The 17,474-nt window shown below is 35.8% G+C and overlaps 1 protein-coding gene across 1 annotated transcript in view; it reads right to left on the bottom strand.

The window, feature by feature from the left end:
* The window catches only part of ITGBL1 (integrin subunit beta like 1), a 151,161-nt gene that overhangs the window by 58,574 nt on the left and 75,113 nt on the right, over window positions 1-17,474 (bottom strand). The window contains exons 6-8 of the mRNA XM_080375665.1: window positions 15,101-15,241; window positions 12,353-12,493; window positions 7,838-7,984 (exon numbers count right to left, since the gene is read on the bottom strand). Coding sequence (XP_080231791.1) covers window positions 7,838-7,984; window positions 12,353-12,493; window positions 15,101-15,241 — 429 coding nt within the window. The remainder of the gene's footprint in view (window positions 1-7,837; window positions 7,985-12,352; window positions 12,494-15,100; window positions 15,242-17,474) is intronic.

Here is a 17,474-nt window from a genome sequence, read left to right as displayed (position 1 = left end):
GTGAAACTTCAGAACATTCACAAATTCTATTACAGAATTTTTTCTGAACTACTTCACTCTTACAATATCACCTACATCTCAGAAACAACTTCCGACACATCCTACTTCTATCAGAACAGATTAAAAAAGCACTTATGCAGAAACAAAGTACTTTCTCAACCATTTATTTATGACTGAGTTATAAGCATTGCAAGTATGGGGGTTCAGTACAGAAATGAAGTGTTCTCTTAATTTCGAGTCCTTCCTTGGTTCCTCTGTTCATATTTTCTGTCTCCCCAAGAAGACAAGAGTAAAAGGCAAAAACAAGAGCTAGGAGTGCTGTAGGAGGAGTCACTGAAAAATAGTGGCTTTCTCCACAGAGAAATACTGAAGTGTTGGGTTTCTGATACAAAAAGGATAAATACATTTTTAAAAGTCAGAAATGGAAAAAGGTGAAATACTCTCAGCAGTTCCAAACTGGCTTTCCTAACAAAAGGTGGCTTCTGAAGGATTCTGCTTCAATTAACAGAGAGAGAGGCTCATGCAGAGCCTGAATCAGAGAAGAAGTTTAAAATCAGTGATCTAAACTATTGATAGACAAGTCATGAGGAGTCTGATGCAACTATTTATCTGTATTTTTTTCTGTTAGACGTCAACAGGCTACAAGTGGAGTTCAGAGTGACAGTCCAGCATATAAGGGTATACCAAACTGTACAACAAATACTGTTATGCCAGCTCTTTTGGTATTAAAGTATAGTATAGTGAGTGCCCCTCTGCTTGAAGCACATGCGTGTATAACAAACCTCTAGTCTCAAAGTTGATGAGGTGAAAGCTAGAAATGTGACGCATGACTTGCATTTATGTTCTGTTCTTGTTACACCAGCTAATAACATTACTTGCTGCCAGGCTGTCTACTATAGTACTTTAATTAAGACCTCCTTCAGAATGCAAGGGTCATGCAAAATGAATGAAAACAGCAGACCAGATTCAGAGATGATGTACATTGGAGTAATTTACACTTCAATTAAACAGTGCAATTTGCATAAGACAGTGCAATAAAGAGCTGGTAGCAGGGATAGTAACCTAGATTTTACCTTAAGATTGTTTACACTTTTCTGCTCTAATCCCATCCTATCAAATATAAAGTATAGTGAATTATTCAAATGGCAACTTCTACTATCATCTTCCTTCACTAAGTCAGCAAGAAATAGGCTTTAGAATAAATGTGGGGGTTTATAGGTACCTAATAGAAATAGGAAGGTTTTTTGGTTGATTGGTTTTGACTATATCATGCTAGAGGGGGACCCAAAGTCCTTAATTAATAATTGCACTTAGAACAAAAAAAAAAAAAAATCAGAACTGTGAGGACATACAACAAAAAATAGTTGTCCTGGTTTAACCCCAGCCAGCAACTAAGTACAATCCAGGTGCTCCCCCACTCCCAGCCACCCCAGTGGGATGGGGAGGACAATTGGAAAAAGGTAAAACATGTGGGTTGAGGTAGGAATAGTTTAATAATTGAAATAAAGAAAAACATAATACTAATACTTGTAATGAAAAGGGAGTTCACAAAATGAGAAAGAGAACTAAAACTCAAAGGGGAAAAAAAAGACCAAACCAAGTGATGCACAATACAATGGCCCATGACCCACTGACCAACATCCAGCCAGTCCCCAAGTAACGACCCTGCACTCCTGGCCAACTCCCCTCAGTTTATATACTGAGCCTGATGCCATACGGTATGGAATATCCCTTTTCTCAGTTTGGGTCAGCTGTCCTGGCTGTGTCCCCTCCAGCTCCTCATGCCCCTCTGGCCTCTTCTCTGGCAGGGCCTGAGAAGCTGAAAAGTCCTTGATTTTGTATAAACACTACTTAGCAAGGACTAAAACATTAGTGTGTTCTCATACTAAATCCAAAACACAGCATCGTACAAACTACTAGGAAGAAAATTAACTGTATCCCAGCTGAAACCAGGAAAACAGCAAATAAAGCTCCGGTGGTAACAGCACAGAACTAGTTCTCACGATCTGGCACACACCACCAGCAGCCCTTCTGCCCTCCTAAGGCAAGATACCAACCTGTAGAGACTTACCCATTGGTGAGATGATCAGATTGGTATTACAGTTTGTATAGATTTTAAAATCTTGACAATATACTGAAATGATGCCATCCAAAGGTTTATATGAAGCTATGGTAGTTAACAATCTAACCCCAGAAATTATTTACAAGCCAAATATTTTATGTCATATTTCTGACCAGTCATATAAATCTTCAAAAGTTCAGAAGAAAATTGCATATTCACACCTGCTTTTAGACACCTGTTTACCACATATCTTTTTTTCTAGTTTCCAGCCACTCTTGTTGGTACGCAGACGTGATTTATTCCCTGTGTGTTTCTCTTTCCTTCTACATGTCATGGTGTGTTCTATCAACAGGAAATTACAGCATTTCATGTATCAGCCAAGGCTCTGATTTACTGCTTCAGAGAAGCATAAAGTGTATGTTATACATTAGTACAGCCAAGATATCCCAAAAAAGATTAGGGCTCTGCTCTTTGGAGTCATCGTTGACCCTTGTCCCTAAGCTTTGTTTTCAGGCTCTGGGACATGGTATCCTGCAGACTAGCAATATGCATTACAGAATCAAGCACTGAACACAAGGGATTGATTCATTGTCTCAGTTCACCACAGGGACTCTTTAATAAAGCATGGACCACTGCTGCTATTCCACTAAGTCAGTCAAAATCTGATAATTTTAAATAGAGAAGAAACAGCAAAATTACTGTAAAGTAGCAATGTCAGTAAAGTTTAAAATGCCATACAACTTTTTAATTCATTGAATATTTTGAAAATGGGACTTGGGCAAGTTTGCAAAAACAACAAAAATTTTTGCAGTTCAGAATCAAAAACTCTCTTCATATTTCAGATAGCCAATGCTAGAGCACAAGTGAAAGGGGGAATTTCACAGATAAGCAGTTTCATTCTCTATATGACAAATAAATGAAAGTAATTACAGAAAATAGATTAAAATGGTAAAGACATTACCAATAAGAAAATTTGTCATTTATCTGTCTTTGGATCACTGCCATGGGATGGCTGCCTTCACTACCGGTATGTGATGAGAACAAGATAATTTTTAAAAAAGCTCTCATTTATTATTCTCAAAACCTACTCTTTATTTTCAGTTCTCTTCCTGAATGTTTTTTGATTATAATTATTTTGAAATCTGCTTTTTGTCCTTAGGGGAAACTTAAGATATGTGCATTTTAAAGAGGAAAGTGGTTTGTCTTGTCCCTTAATCCTGATATCTCTTTATTTCTTACCATAAGGATTTTTTGGTGTGTCTTTTCCTTTATCTCTGACACTGGTCTTGTACAGTGTGTTCTTAAAAGGGACAGATTTTCCCTGTGAAATCATTACATCTATAATGCGTGAAAAGTCATGCAGCAAGTAAAAAAGCCTCTCAGGAATAGAAGTGTAGAAGGAATTATTCACTTTATATGAACGAAACTGGCTAGAAACTTTCCTCATCCTCAACATGCTTTTGTAGGGAAAGTAACTTCTGGAAAATACCTAGCCATAATGCATTTTAATTCTCAAAGTTTTCATCCAATCTTTCTCTCACATTTTATATAACAGGAACTACCGAACATAAAGACAGCCTGCTTGATGTAACAGAGAATTTATATTTCCTCTGCCTTTATAACATCATTTGAGAATGTAGACATTCCCACTTACTGCTCAACATGTCAATATAAAGTCTCCTCTCTCCTTCACCTACTGAAGCAGCTAAGAAATAGAAGACCATGGTGAAATATATTTTTGGCAGCATCTTTGCTTTCTCCACATGCCAACCAGCACCCATGAAACAGCTTGTTACTCCTGTGAGTGACTGAGGAAAATCAAGAAGGGAATTACACTCTGGAATAAAAGTTCACTGCTTCATCTGCTCTCAGGAGAGCAAAATGCAGATTGAGAAATAGTAATCTATAGCACTTTCTAGATACTAATTATCTAATTAGGTCACGTTCTTCATAACATCCTTTTAACTCTCTAAAATTTTTGATACAACTTTTACACACCCTCGATACATTAAACACATTTAAAAAAGCTTTCTTTTACTGTTACTTTTCTTATATCTTTTTTCTCTTGCTAAGGTTACGTGACATAGCTAAGGGAACCTTGGATTCTCAAAATGAGTAGCATGTGACAATTCTGTTAGTTTGCACTGCTGATGCTTTCTCTGTTTCTGCTTATGTAGTAACAATTTGCCTTAAAGGTACCTAATAAAAATTCAGGTAAATTTATATAAAACCCCAGTACGTTATATGAAAATTTAATATTACAAACATATTGTGCCGTTGAATGATTAAAAAAAGTAAAATTAGGTTAACATTCGCTTCTTTCTCATTCATTATTACCTGTAGAAACTAACCATAACGTATAAAAGCAGCACCTTACCAAAATTAAGTTCAAAGACGGAAGCTTTTGGTCCCACATACAGATTGAAAATTTTTGAAGAGTACCATTTTGCCATGATTCTTCTGCTAATATTATACAATTCTGTGAAGTGACAGAAAGGATTCATTTTTTTTTAAATGTAGTCCCCCATCATTCCAAATCTGACAAAAAAAAATACAAATCCCAACTGTTTTTTTTTAATAAGGAGTTTAGAGTATTTGATGGCCTGGTTTGGGTAGTTCTTTTGAGCTGGTTGGTTTTTTGTTGGGGTTTTTGGGGGTTTATTTTTGTTTTTTTTGTTTGCCTTCTGTAATTGTTATTGGATATTTTAAAGACTGAAGATGAGTCATTGGGAGTTTTATAGTCTTCGATATCAGAAAGTTTTGCAAAATACAAAAATAACTTAAAATGGCCAGCCAAAGTTTTGAAGGATTATTCCTTCAATGCTTCCTCAGGCAGGATGGATTTTCTTTTACTACTGTTTAAGTGAAGTAGTATCACGTTTTGAAACCACACAACATTTCAACAACAAAATATAATTGAGGAAATATAATTTTGTTAATCTTGGGAACACAGTATCAGAAATATAATTTTTGTTAATCTTGGGAACACAGTATCACAACTGAAGTTTCAAACTCCTCCACTTGAAAAATCTAAGTGTATGTCAGCATTTATACAGAGACTATTGAAAGACACTGAATTTTAACAGTTCTTTTTCTCCCTATACATTTTGGTTATCTATATGCCATTAAAAAATCCTAAAAATGCTTTGTCCTTTAATGTGTTTATCCAAGACCATAAAAGTGATTACTAAAGAGTGGGTTAGCTGTCATACACTGTTGTAGACCAACTTAGAAACAAAAGGTACAGAGGAACATAAAGCATTCTTCAAGGAAACTCAGTACATGGCAGAGTCAAAGTCATGCATTCCTGGGCGCTCTGCTCTGCATCCTATTTCATACATGAACTGCCTTGCTAAGGTACCATTAAATAAGGACATTAAGTATTCAACTTCTTCAGAAGTACAGTGGATTATTGACCTGTACAAGGACTTTCTGCCCTTGTGTGATAGCCAGGAGAAAAATCTTACAAGAAGGTTAACAAAATAATAATGTTCAAATTTCTTCTGGAACTTTCCATTCCTTGTCACTTAATCCTCCTTGTGGATTTCAGAAAAAATTTTAGCTGATGGTACAAGTCCCTGGCCTTTCCAACCCCAGAAGATTTGAAAGAAGTTGCATTTGTTTTGTCATCTGCTTGTGTAACACTTCTGCCTGTGACAAGCTATAATGACAAGTAGTAGGATTTTTCAAATGGGACCAAAGGATTTAACTGTGCAAGTTCAATGACAATTTTTCATAGTAACTAAACACCTACATCACTTCAGCAGTACAGGAACTTTCTCACATTTTTTATTATATACAAAATAGGATGGACGAAAGGGAAATCCAGGGAGTCCAGGGTAAAAAAATACACTACCCAGTAAATTACAGATTATTAGATTAAAATATCTTTTCTCTTTCTCTCTCCCAATTTCCTAAACAAAACTGCATAGAACTAGAAAAGATACCACATTTCATTTTAAAACAACTGTTTTCATAGGAATGTTTTTTCAAGCACAGAATGCAGAATCTCTTGTTCCTTCACTACAGTAGCTATCACACTATGTCCTAGATCCACGTCTGTGCCATTTGCACTCCTCATAAACCTTGGTGACCTTTTCTTGTTTGGAAGTCCAGTGAAAACCACTATCGACCAAGCCTTTTGTTCCAACAGATAATGCTTGTACTTTACTTGAAGATTTTGACCAACAGATAGTTCAGTTAAATGAATTCACCTAAAAAAGACTTATCTCACTGCTAGAATCTCAACAGGAGAACACTGCCAGTATTAATATTCAAGTGGTTGGTTGTTGGTTGGGATTTTTTTTCCTGAAAGCCAAGAGGATAGAATTATTGCCATTAACAGCAGAATTTTTAAACTCACTCTTCTCACTATAATTAACAAAACCTTTCAAAAATCAAAATATAAATAAAACAATGTTCCATAACTTCAGACTGTATTTTTATTCAGATTATATTTGGTTTTAGGACAGTCTCTTTTTCTCTGTCATTTGAATTCCATCATGCACAATGCAATTAAATCATAGAACTGACTCCAAATGCTTCACACACAACTCCTTGTGACATAGATGACAGAAGAGACATTTAGCATCCAATGACAACAGAAGTGTGAGTTCATATTAAAAAATATAAGTAAATCAAATGCCAACACTCCTTTAGTTATAATTCTTGCAGTCTTGAACAATAAAATACAGCTAATTTTCTACAGATGCCATTTCACCTAACTTTTAGCCAAAAATTCCTTTGAGAATTTTTACCAAGAGAATGTAATTCACTGGAAAAATTTAGCTTAATTAATAAAAAAGAAAGCAACAATCTGTAATGCATAGTTCTTTTAAGATATTGCTAATGCTGTATCTACTAAGTTATGAGCTGCTACACATTTACAAAGGGGAGAAAAATACAATTACCACAGTGCTAACTTGGGTGGAGAGTATACAATTTTTGACTGTGTTAGACAGTATTAGTGAAAGAAGAAATTGCAAATGAAATAACATTTAGGGTCAAATGCAATAATTCAAGAGTAGCTTTAAACCTTTCCCAGCAAATACTTAAGTGGGCAGAACTCATAAAAAATTCGATTACTACTTCTAGCAAAAGTCTATCTCATATTTAGTTTTCTCTCTTCTCTCTGCAGAAAACCACATTTAACACAGTGACAGAGGAAAATTAGCAGGTCTTTTTCCTTCTGAGAAAAGTTTCCTTTTGCTTGCAATGTGTGTTTCAATTGTATGTATGACTTAGTTTTTTAGTCAAAGCATTTCACAAAGAAATGCTTTCAAATGAAAAGCCTGTGGCTAACTAGCAAACTACATTGAAGAAAGGTGCATTTTAGAAGTCAGTCCTACACTCCAGGGCAGGTTCTTAGGTAGCGTAAATCTGAACAGCTGTTACCACAATGGTGCCACAATGTTTTACACAAGCTGAAAAACCCATGTTGGTTTTGTCAAAGAATGCATAGAACAGGTTCATATTTTGCATATACCTTTAGTAAAGGCTTAACTGCAGCAATCTTCAAAGCTTCCTTAAAAACTTCCAAAACAGACGCTGAGATATGTAAAATAAAGTACAAAGCAGTAGATGAAAGGAAAAATAGGTGACCTTTGTATTCTTCTCTTCCCTCCTCATAACTCACACTTTATGCAGGGATGATTCATGCACAATAAGCCAAGAAATTTCACATATTTCAGTACTAATAACACTGGACATCTGTAAAAAATATTTTAATGAAAGTACATTTTAAGGGCATGAAAATTCTTCTGGAAATGTGCTTACCCCTTCCAGAGCAAGGTAAATTAGAATTTCCTTGGCATTTCTTAGCACTTTCCTCAACAGACAGCGGACAAGAAAGTGGATGTTCACATTTCTTCCCAGTCCATCCTTCTTTACAGTCACACCTTCCACAATTACACTGTCCATGACCTTTACAATGAATACAATTAAGGATTAGTCTACATATTGATGATAGGTATTAAAACCTCATGATTACATGAACTTCATCAAAGTTGTGGTTTCATTAAATAATCAGACTGGAAAAAAATACAATCAATTCACTACATCTACTCTTTTTCTGAAAACAGCACTGGTCTATCATTCCGTTTGAGCCATATTTATTTCTAATTTTTTTTTTTTCTTAAGGGATGTTTTGCCACTTGGCACACACTCATCATGCAGAAGGGTGGAATACAGGTTACAAATCCACATTTCACCACTGTCTGGACAAGTGGAGCCTTCATAAGGCATTATTTCAATTACCTTTATAATGTTCTTTTTCTACCACAGCTGCAGCATATCCTCTAAGTAATACAGCGATACCATCTTTCATCTACTTGCAATCAATGTCATACACTAAAGAAAAGCAATATCAGAACAATTCAAGTTTCAAACCAGCGCCTTCTACTAAACGGTGATGTGCAAATAATAAAATAATGGACATAAACAGTTCCCATTTCAACAGGGCAGCTGGATGTGGTTTTGGTATCTCATTAGCTAACTTGACTTTTCCTGACCACGTCTGAACATAGCAACATAAATACAACTTTCACTGTGAAAGCTGAGGTGAGGAAAAGTAGCTGAACTCCATAGAAGCTTTTTCTGAAAAGTTTCTTTAAAAAAATGTGACAGCCAAGAAGTTAGGGGTAAATTCCTCCTGGGAACTTAACCAGGAAAGCCATCCAATCCACTTCCTCTATACGAGTGCTAACATATCCAGACCAAGAAAAACCAAGCTAATTGCCCAGCACCTTCATCATAAGCCTAATGCTCTTTGCATAAAGCAGTGCGATTCTGGCAGTACAAAATGTTCCTTGCACTGGATAAGGAAAGCTTAAGCATCAACAAAAACATTCCTTGCCACAAAATCAAATATTTATTTTCATGAGTTCTGACAGCAGGTTAGATCTTCTCTCACAATTTTTGCATCCACTGGATGCAGTGCTCTGATGTCCACTTGTCTATCCAGGTTCTTCCTGAAAACCATAGCAACACAGATTGTATATTGCCTTCTAATCATACTTGCATTTTAAGACTGGTTTATATTATATTTCTAAAATATATGCATTTATCAGTTCAAAAGGAGAAAAAAAGGGAGGAAGCAAGCATTCTGCAAGTTGTCAGAGTAGTTGCTAGAATATAAGTCTTGTTAATTTCACAAGAACAAGCTTTATTTACATTTGTTATTTGTTTTTCTTGAGAAGCAATAAAGTCTTCCTCTTGTGTAGACACTAGATTTAGGTTAGATCTAAGGAAGAATTTCGCTACTGTGAGGATGGTGAGGCACTGGCACAGGTTGCCCAGAGAAGCTGTGGATGCCCCATCCCTGGAAGTGTTCAAGGCCAGGCTGGATGGGGCTTTGAGCAACCTGGTCTAGTGGAAAGTGTCCCTGCACGTGGTAGGGGGCGGAACTAAATGGATCTTAAAAGGTTCCTGCCAACCAAATCATTCTGTGATTCTGTCCCTTGATTTCATGTGTACTTGCTGACAGGTTGTGAATTGGACACATGTTCCCTAATCCAAATAGATACCTATAAGTAGATGATGCTCTTTCATATAATATTTTCTTTGCTAAAGCCACAGCAAAGGAGCTAATGAGATGTGTAAATGAGGAGTTTTCTTATGAAAGCCTTTTTTCTTTCAATGTCAAGTCATGAAAGCTATTCTCTCTTTAAAGGAAGAGAATCACTTTAACGTTGTAAATACCTCTGAAAGAAAAACATTCAGTAACATACTGAACATCATTTCAGATGTTAAAAGAAGGCATCCAGTTGCCAATATGAGGTACTACAGATTGACATTCACCCTAAACTGTATGAAGCTTTTGGAAGGAGCTGCTGTTGTGTGATGTTAAATCCTCACAGCAGGGCTGTCAATTACTGTCATTTGTAATTTATGAAATAAATGTAGCATTTCATTCAGTTACAATAAAATTATTTACATGTAAACATGTTTTCCTATCATTTCAATCTGCTCCTCAGGACAACATGATTTCCTGTCTCTACCTATTAGGTAGGCAGAACAAGACAGGAAAAGTTTTGTACCAGCTCTGTTTGATGTAGGTTTTAAGAAAGATGGATTATTTTTCCTGTCTTTACTAATCCCTTTTGGATTCATCCTAAATCAATTTACAAATAATTGTGAGAAAAATGAGGATGTTTTGCAAATGCACCTAACACATGCACACTTCGTGCACTAAGTAAATTTCTCATAAATAAAAAAGTTGTCTTTTACAATTCTGCTAATAAATCTTCGATTTAATTGCAAATTCTGTCTACCACACTAAACTAAAATTAATACTTATGCATTGTCCATTTCTGAAACAGGACTAAACAGCAGGACTACAAGACATTACACTGCTTCATGTGAAAATAGATTTTTTTTCCACAATCTCTTTGAGGAATGCATACTTGGATGGCCAGCTAAGGCTAAATTAGGCTGTTCTAAAACATAATGGAAAGGGAAGGGATAAGAATAAGATGTAGTACTAAATTTTTTGCTGATTAGATAGCAAAACAAACCTACACTTCAAGTTTTAATTGTATCAGGCAAGCCATGCGAGTACCTCCTTTACTATCGCTCATAAGGTTTGCTCATTTACAGTCATATCTGTATAATAAAAACACTGTACCAGTCCTTAATCCAATGTTAACTGGCAATATCTTCCCTCCCACTCCTTTGCAACTGTCCATACTTTCTTACAACCATTACCACCATGGGCAGCAGCAGTGGCAATGGAAATAATGTCCAGGAAGGAGGGAGGGAGTTCAAGCCCTGTTTCAGTGGTGCAGCATTAGCTGTTTGCTGTAATCTAAATTGGTTTGAAACTTGTGTTCACCCTTAACTACAGAACACATTTACCATGTTGTTTTTTTAGCTTTGTATTCCTTAGCTGATGCTGACATTTTGATCACTCCCTGAGTGCTAAAAACATTCTCAGCAATAATATATTCAAAAACTGACAATATCCCAGTCAATCCTCCTGCTGCTCTCATGACTGCAGTTCTACATCCTTTCAGCTTATTAATTAGATAAACCTATACAAAACATTTGTAGGTGGCTGAAACAGTAACAAGCAAATGAATACATTGAAGGTTTCTAGAAATGCTTTTTTTTCTCTCTCTCATTTTATTAGCTATTGATTCATCAATGTTTATTTTAAAAAGCCACCACAAGTTAAGAAACCTTTCACCTTTATCATAGGCAAAAAATGTGCTAAGAATTTTATCTATCATGTTTGCTTCAGCTTTCTCTCCTTCTTACCAACAACTCCTATGATCTTTCTAGGGGGGATCTCTTATTCTTGTAATAGGAAGAGAATATATTTATTTTCCTTGATGTGACTGAATTGTTCCTATTAGTTAGGCCAGATCAGATTTCAACAGGATGCGTTACAGCTGACAACCTGTAATCTGTCAAGTTCCTTTGAAACCACCCTCATTTGTTTTTGCAAAGTTCCTGTGTGTACAAATTGCATGCTGTGTATTGATCAAAGTCCTTCTCTCCTGCCAAGCACTAGCATCTTTATTGGTAACTGTACAAAATTGTATGCAAGGTCTCACTCAGAATCTCAGCTTTTCTTAGTTTATATATGGAGCATCAATCTAAATACACTCCAAACCTTGCACAGCTGGACGGATTTTAACTAATTTGAATATAATGTTCTGAAGAACAAGTAGAAGAAAAAAGGAAGGTGAATGTTTCTAGGATGTACAGTCAGTGATATGTAGCTGGGCCACACATTCATATTTTCCACATATTGATGATCTACTTGTTCTCAGGTTAGCTACTATTCTCAGGATACTGTTTTTCATTAACTCATGAATGAATTCACTTTTCCTTTAGATTTCTTCCTGTTGCTTGCCCTCTCCCTGCTGTATGACATGAAATAGCAAATAAAATTTGATTTAACATTTTGAAATTTCCACAAGGAAGGATATATGGAGATATATATACACACACACATAGTTTCAACCATTCTCCAATGCATGTGAGGTTATACTGAAGACAAGAGTGTTAGAAGGGAGATGGGCACCTAAAATTATTTCATATTTACAGAATTCTGTTAAAAGGCTTAGAAAAAAAGACATGTTTTAAGAAAGCTTTAGAACTGAAAACATTTTTTTTCAGAATTATGTCTTTAAATTTAAAAAGTCCACTCCCAAAAAACCAGCTAAAGCTTGGTATATTTTAAGCTAGGAAAATGAGAATTGGAGCATTAAGGAAGAGCAAGATCAGACCAATTGGATGCTTTTGATATAAAACTACACAGAAGCTCCTTTTATATATATACCATACCTGAACAGAAGTCATCAGAATATCTATCATACGCTGCTTTGCAGTTTCTTTCATCACATTCACAGGTATCTCCATGAATATCTCCCCAGTCACCAGTTGGATCCACATCATGGCATGTGCATTCCCCACATACACATGTGCCTAGGAAAGGGGGGCATGGTGGTGAGAAAAGGGAGACAGACAGAAGATTAACTGAGCAATTTAGGGTAATAGTACTTTGATTACAGGAATTTACACTTGTGAATTTTCTGCTTTCACAAGAGTGCAGTTTCAAAGCTGCAAGTGTTAATCATGAGCATATGCTCATCTTCTATGATTTCAAACCTTCTATGATTAGTTAGTAGTAATACTTTATACAAACAAGCTGGCTTCCTGTTGAAGTTTCTTTTAGATGTTGAGCCTTGTTAGGAATCAACAGAAAAATGTAGTGCACAGAACAGTCATAAGTCTTTGACATCAAAAGTAATTTGCCCTGACACTAGTGACAATAAAAATCAGTGCTGTTTAAATGACTTGGGCACAGTAGATAATTAATGATTGTTAAAGCAGAAACATTTAAACTAGAAGGGAATCCAAATTCTAATCCAGCTAAAAATGTCTAGGAGGTCATTATTTACCGAAGCAGAACATTAGGACAGATCTACATGACCAATATTCAGGACCATATCCTGTTGTCTACAATAAGAAGGGAAATATGAAATATTACAAAGTGACTAATTTGGCACAACCTTACTGATATACAGAGAACATGCATCCCGCTTAGGAAAAGTCAGAACGAAAAGACAACAATTTCCTTATTCAGAAATCCAAATATGCCTCAGGGCCATACACTCACCACTTTTTCTGAGATGTCAACAGACACAAACAAGCAGCCTAACCCTACAGATGTGCATGTGCTTCATTTCCTGAAGAGTAGCTTTACCTTCTGCTACTCCACCAAAGCCTTTGTCATCTTATTCAAATTACTGAACAAGATAACAGGATAGGGTGACTAAAGAGTATGTATAGATATTAGCACATATAGATAAAAGTTGCTGCTCTGTTTAGTGCTAAAGCCACCAAGACAGCCCTAAAGAAATTTTCACCTGATTTTTTGGTACTTTCACAATTCAGTGACATTACTGAAGAAGAAAACCTAACAACAATAAACAAGCAAAACCCCCCAGAAAATTAGGAAATGCCTCTGGAGAGTGATTAATCCTCCCAGGAACAGCTTCAAAGTGAATTTCGATCAGCTGTCCTGGATATTGGAATGCAAAACACCATCTTGCCAAAGTGTAAAAAAATCTAAAGGTTCACATCTGATCTCAGCTGATTGACTAGACAGCTGGTGGAAAGATACACACAGTTTATCCATCTTAGCACTGAAGAAGACTGGACAGCAAGGTTAGCCTCGATATTTGATTTTTAGAAGGCTCAAGACTGACAAGATGAACTCTACCTATATCACAAGATGTATGAACACAGAAGACTAGGTAAATGGGACTAAAGAGAGTAGAACTACTGTGTTGAAAAGCAACTATATATAGTAAAATCCTACAAAAATTTTATGTGGATAAAATCACAACTATATGAAAGGCTGAAAATATAGAAGTATCCTATGAACATACCTTTGTATAGCAGGTTTTAGCTATTCAGAATATCAGCTATAACTTACCATATTTCCCCCAATAACAATGTAAATTTAGAAAAATACTTGCCCATTACAATTTCAAATTTGAACAAAAAAATGCTTTGACAAGAAATTAATTTTCAGTGCAAACAAAGCATCTGATCTGAAGCCACTTTGATATTTATTATTTCCAGAATTACAGAAAATTTTTTACTGCTAAGGTCCCAAGACTAAATGAGCCTACGTGTTCTCTGTATTTGAGCCAATCTTTCAGTTTCCTCTAAATTGAGAGAAGAGAGTTTTCTAATTGCTCTCAGGATAATTAGAGGTTCACACTATAGCAGGTTTTGTCAATTGAAATGTTTTTAAGAGATGTATCTGTGTGACTTGTGCTTATCTGTAACTGTAATTATTCTGGACTATTGCCAAAAAAGAATAACACGGTTTTTTAACTCTTTCATTTAACAATGAAGCCAAATGTAGCAGCTAGTGAAAAGCAACCTTATTTTGAGCTACTTTTTTCCTAAAATGGCTAACCAGGCAGAAGTATAAGGTAAAATTCAAATTTTGTAACTTTGTGCAAATAAAACCCCATGTAGTCAGAAATACTGTGTGAAGTTCACCCTTCCATCTCTGTATTCATTCCATAGCATTGTTACCGAACACATCATAGTGTTTTTTTCCGGTTGCAGAGAAAACTAAAAGCCTTGTGTTCTCATTTTCCCTATTCAGTTGTGGGTCCTTGGTCTTCTTTAAGAGTGACTTGACACACAGTCCTGTTGGCCTTATAGCACCGATACATACCAAGTCAAAAATCTGCTAACATTTTATTTTGCAGGATAGGTCTTACCAGAGTAGATGTACTAACAAATTATCCTGCTCAGTCTTACTACAAAATTGAAGGATGAGAACAACTTGGGTCAGCTTAATCCAAAAATAGGTGTGGAGTTTTGTAAATTTATACCTAAACACAGGTATCTACCCACTCACTTGGAAACATATTCAGAATTGAAATAAGTGAGAACAAACGAGAAACTGTCAGCAAACACAATCTATGTCCTACTGCAGAAAATGCATATTGTAAAACAGAAGCAAGCTATATAAATATGCATAGAAGGAACGTGCGAATGACACACCTCTGTTGCTGCAGATTTTGCCATCTGGAGATGTGCATCTTTTCTTGATCTCCCAGGGGGTGATGTCACACTGGAATTCACATTTATCTCCATGCCAACCAGCCTCACAGTAACAGTTTCCACAGTAACACTTTCCATGGCCTTAAGCCAAAACAAATTTTATACAGTGAGAAAAAGACAAGTTTTTAAAAGGCATTAACAATTTAACGGTTTTGATCTTTTCTTTTAAAAACTTTTAGCACTAGAATAGAAACAATTTACAGACCATATATGCCAGATATCAAAGGATATCTGAACTATACTTTTCCCCAAGTCTATTTTCAAACATGTTTTCATTCAATCACAGATTAAATCCCATCAATAAACACTAGTAACATCAATATTTTTTATATTTTTAAGCTTAATTTTTGAAACTTTATAGGCAAATGTTGAAATTTAAGCACCGCTTTAAATGTTAAGATAGGACACACTTGCCTACCATACTTGGCATGTCTAACCAAGCATTGTGTGTTCTTGACGACTCAGATAATTCCAGAAGGGAGACCTTGATTTATTACAAATTGTCTACATTGTATATGGCTTCCCTTTTTACCTGTTAACAAGATTTTTGAACATGGATAAGCCAGCTCATGAAAGATAAGAATTAGTAAAATGAACCTTTTAGATGCTAATTTAATAAACCACACATCTCCCAAGAAGATAGTCAGGTCATCTGAGACTTGATGAAACCAGCTCCTGAACATTTTGATCCACTACAGTTCTACTGCCATGTGCTTCAATGATACAAAGCATTTAAATTAAGTAGCTGCAACTCTCAACTAATCTTAAAGCCGTAAGTTAATTCTTTACTAGAAGGATCAAGTCAGGATCTTGTCCTTTTTCCACCCCTAGGTATATCAAGCTTAGTAGACCTGGTCCTTTCTATCACTGTCTGGTCAGCTGAGTCCCTCAACTATCAAGAGCTCAAATTTAAACCTGTGGAATATTTTTTTTCCCCCCGTTTTTACAGTTACACATGGAATTTTCATTACAATCGTTTGGTTACATGTCAAAAAATGACAGAAGATAAAAATACTATCTTACTTAGATAACAACAAAGACGGTCTAAAATAATGCTTATTACCAAAAAGTTGTTCTTAAATAGTGAACAAGATACAATGGGGAAAATGGTGGAGTAAATTAATTTGATCTACTGTCAGTTTTTGCAGATCGAAACATCGCTACTTCAGTCTTTACTCAGACTTCTATAGTCCTGAAATAAGTATGAATTCAATTATAAGATTTGCCTCTACCTCTTGTTTTTGACTGAAGACAGAATCACTCCATTAAAGCAAAAAAGCTTTAGATAAGAAAGATCAGGATCAGAATTTAATTTGCTAGAAGCCACGATACTTTATTAAAAAGAAGCTGCAACTTGATTCCAAAGTTTACATAACCTCAAACAAAAAGTGATGCAGTCAACTGACTGATAAAAACCCAATGGAAGCTGAAAAAGCTTGATACACCTTTGTAACTCTGCCCTACCTAAGAATCGATTTGCTAAAAAAATACAGTCCCCTTGTGCAAAGATTAAAATGCATGTTATCCATATCGCAGCACGGCATTGTGTACTTTTCCAGGATAAAATACCAGCTCACAGCTGCAGATTTTAGAAACGTGTAAATAGAAGCTTTTGTCTTTTCATTACTTTGATCCTCCATAGTTGGCTTTCTTTGAAGACAATTACAAACTTCAAGACCTGTCCATACCTTCAAGGACAATAAAGGGTATGTAGCAACTAAGTAGGTGCTACACAAACTGTGAAAGCACAACACATAAGGTTCACCCTATCTGTGAAGAATTTCTGGGGGCCATTGCTAGCTAAGCAGAACCAAGCTGGAACACTGTTTCTTTATTACTTCATAAATAAAGCTAAATGATTCCTGTGGTGGAAATCTTGTGGAAAGATGGCATAGAGGGTATTAAAAGAGACATTGGGATGGGAGAGAGAAGCAATAACCAGATAGGCATGTGAGGTCTGCTTTTCCTGTGATGAAATTATGTACCTTTGACCTTCAGTTCATGTGCTGCCCATTTTTTCTGCACAAGGCCTGGTTCAACATACGGCTATGTACTGCAGAAGTTTACTAGAAAGCAAAGCAAAATCTAACATTCATAACCTATGTGTGTTAACTTTTCAGCTTAAAATAATGTAACCAACCAAGTCAAGCGCACCATTAGTTTATATCTGATATTTACTTTAGAAGGCTCCAAACCTTCCATAGGTATCAGGGCTTTTATACTGATGAATCACAGACCTTATAGACTCAAAACTACCAACCTTTTTTGTCCTTTTGTATCAGCATACTATGATTTCTGCATACATATAAAACTA

Source organism: Falco punctatus (genome assembly GCF_963210335.1).
Source record: "Falco punctatus genome assembly, chromosome: 2".
In the NCBI taxonomy this organism is placed as follows: domain Eukaryota; kingdom Metazoa; phylum Chordata; class Aves; order Falconiformes; family Falconidae; genus Falco; species Falco punctatus.
The sequence above is the reverse complement of the archived record's forward strand: the minus strand, read 5'-3'. Positions and strand labels throughout refer to the sequence as shown.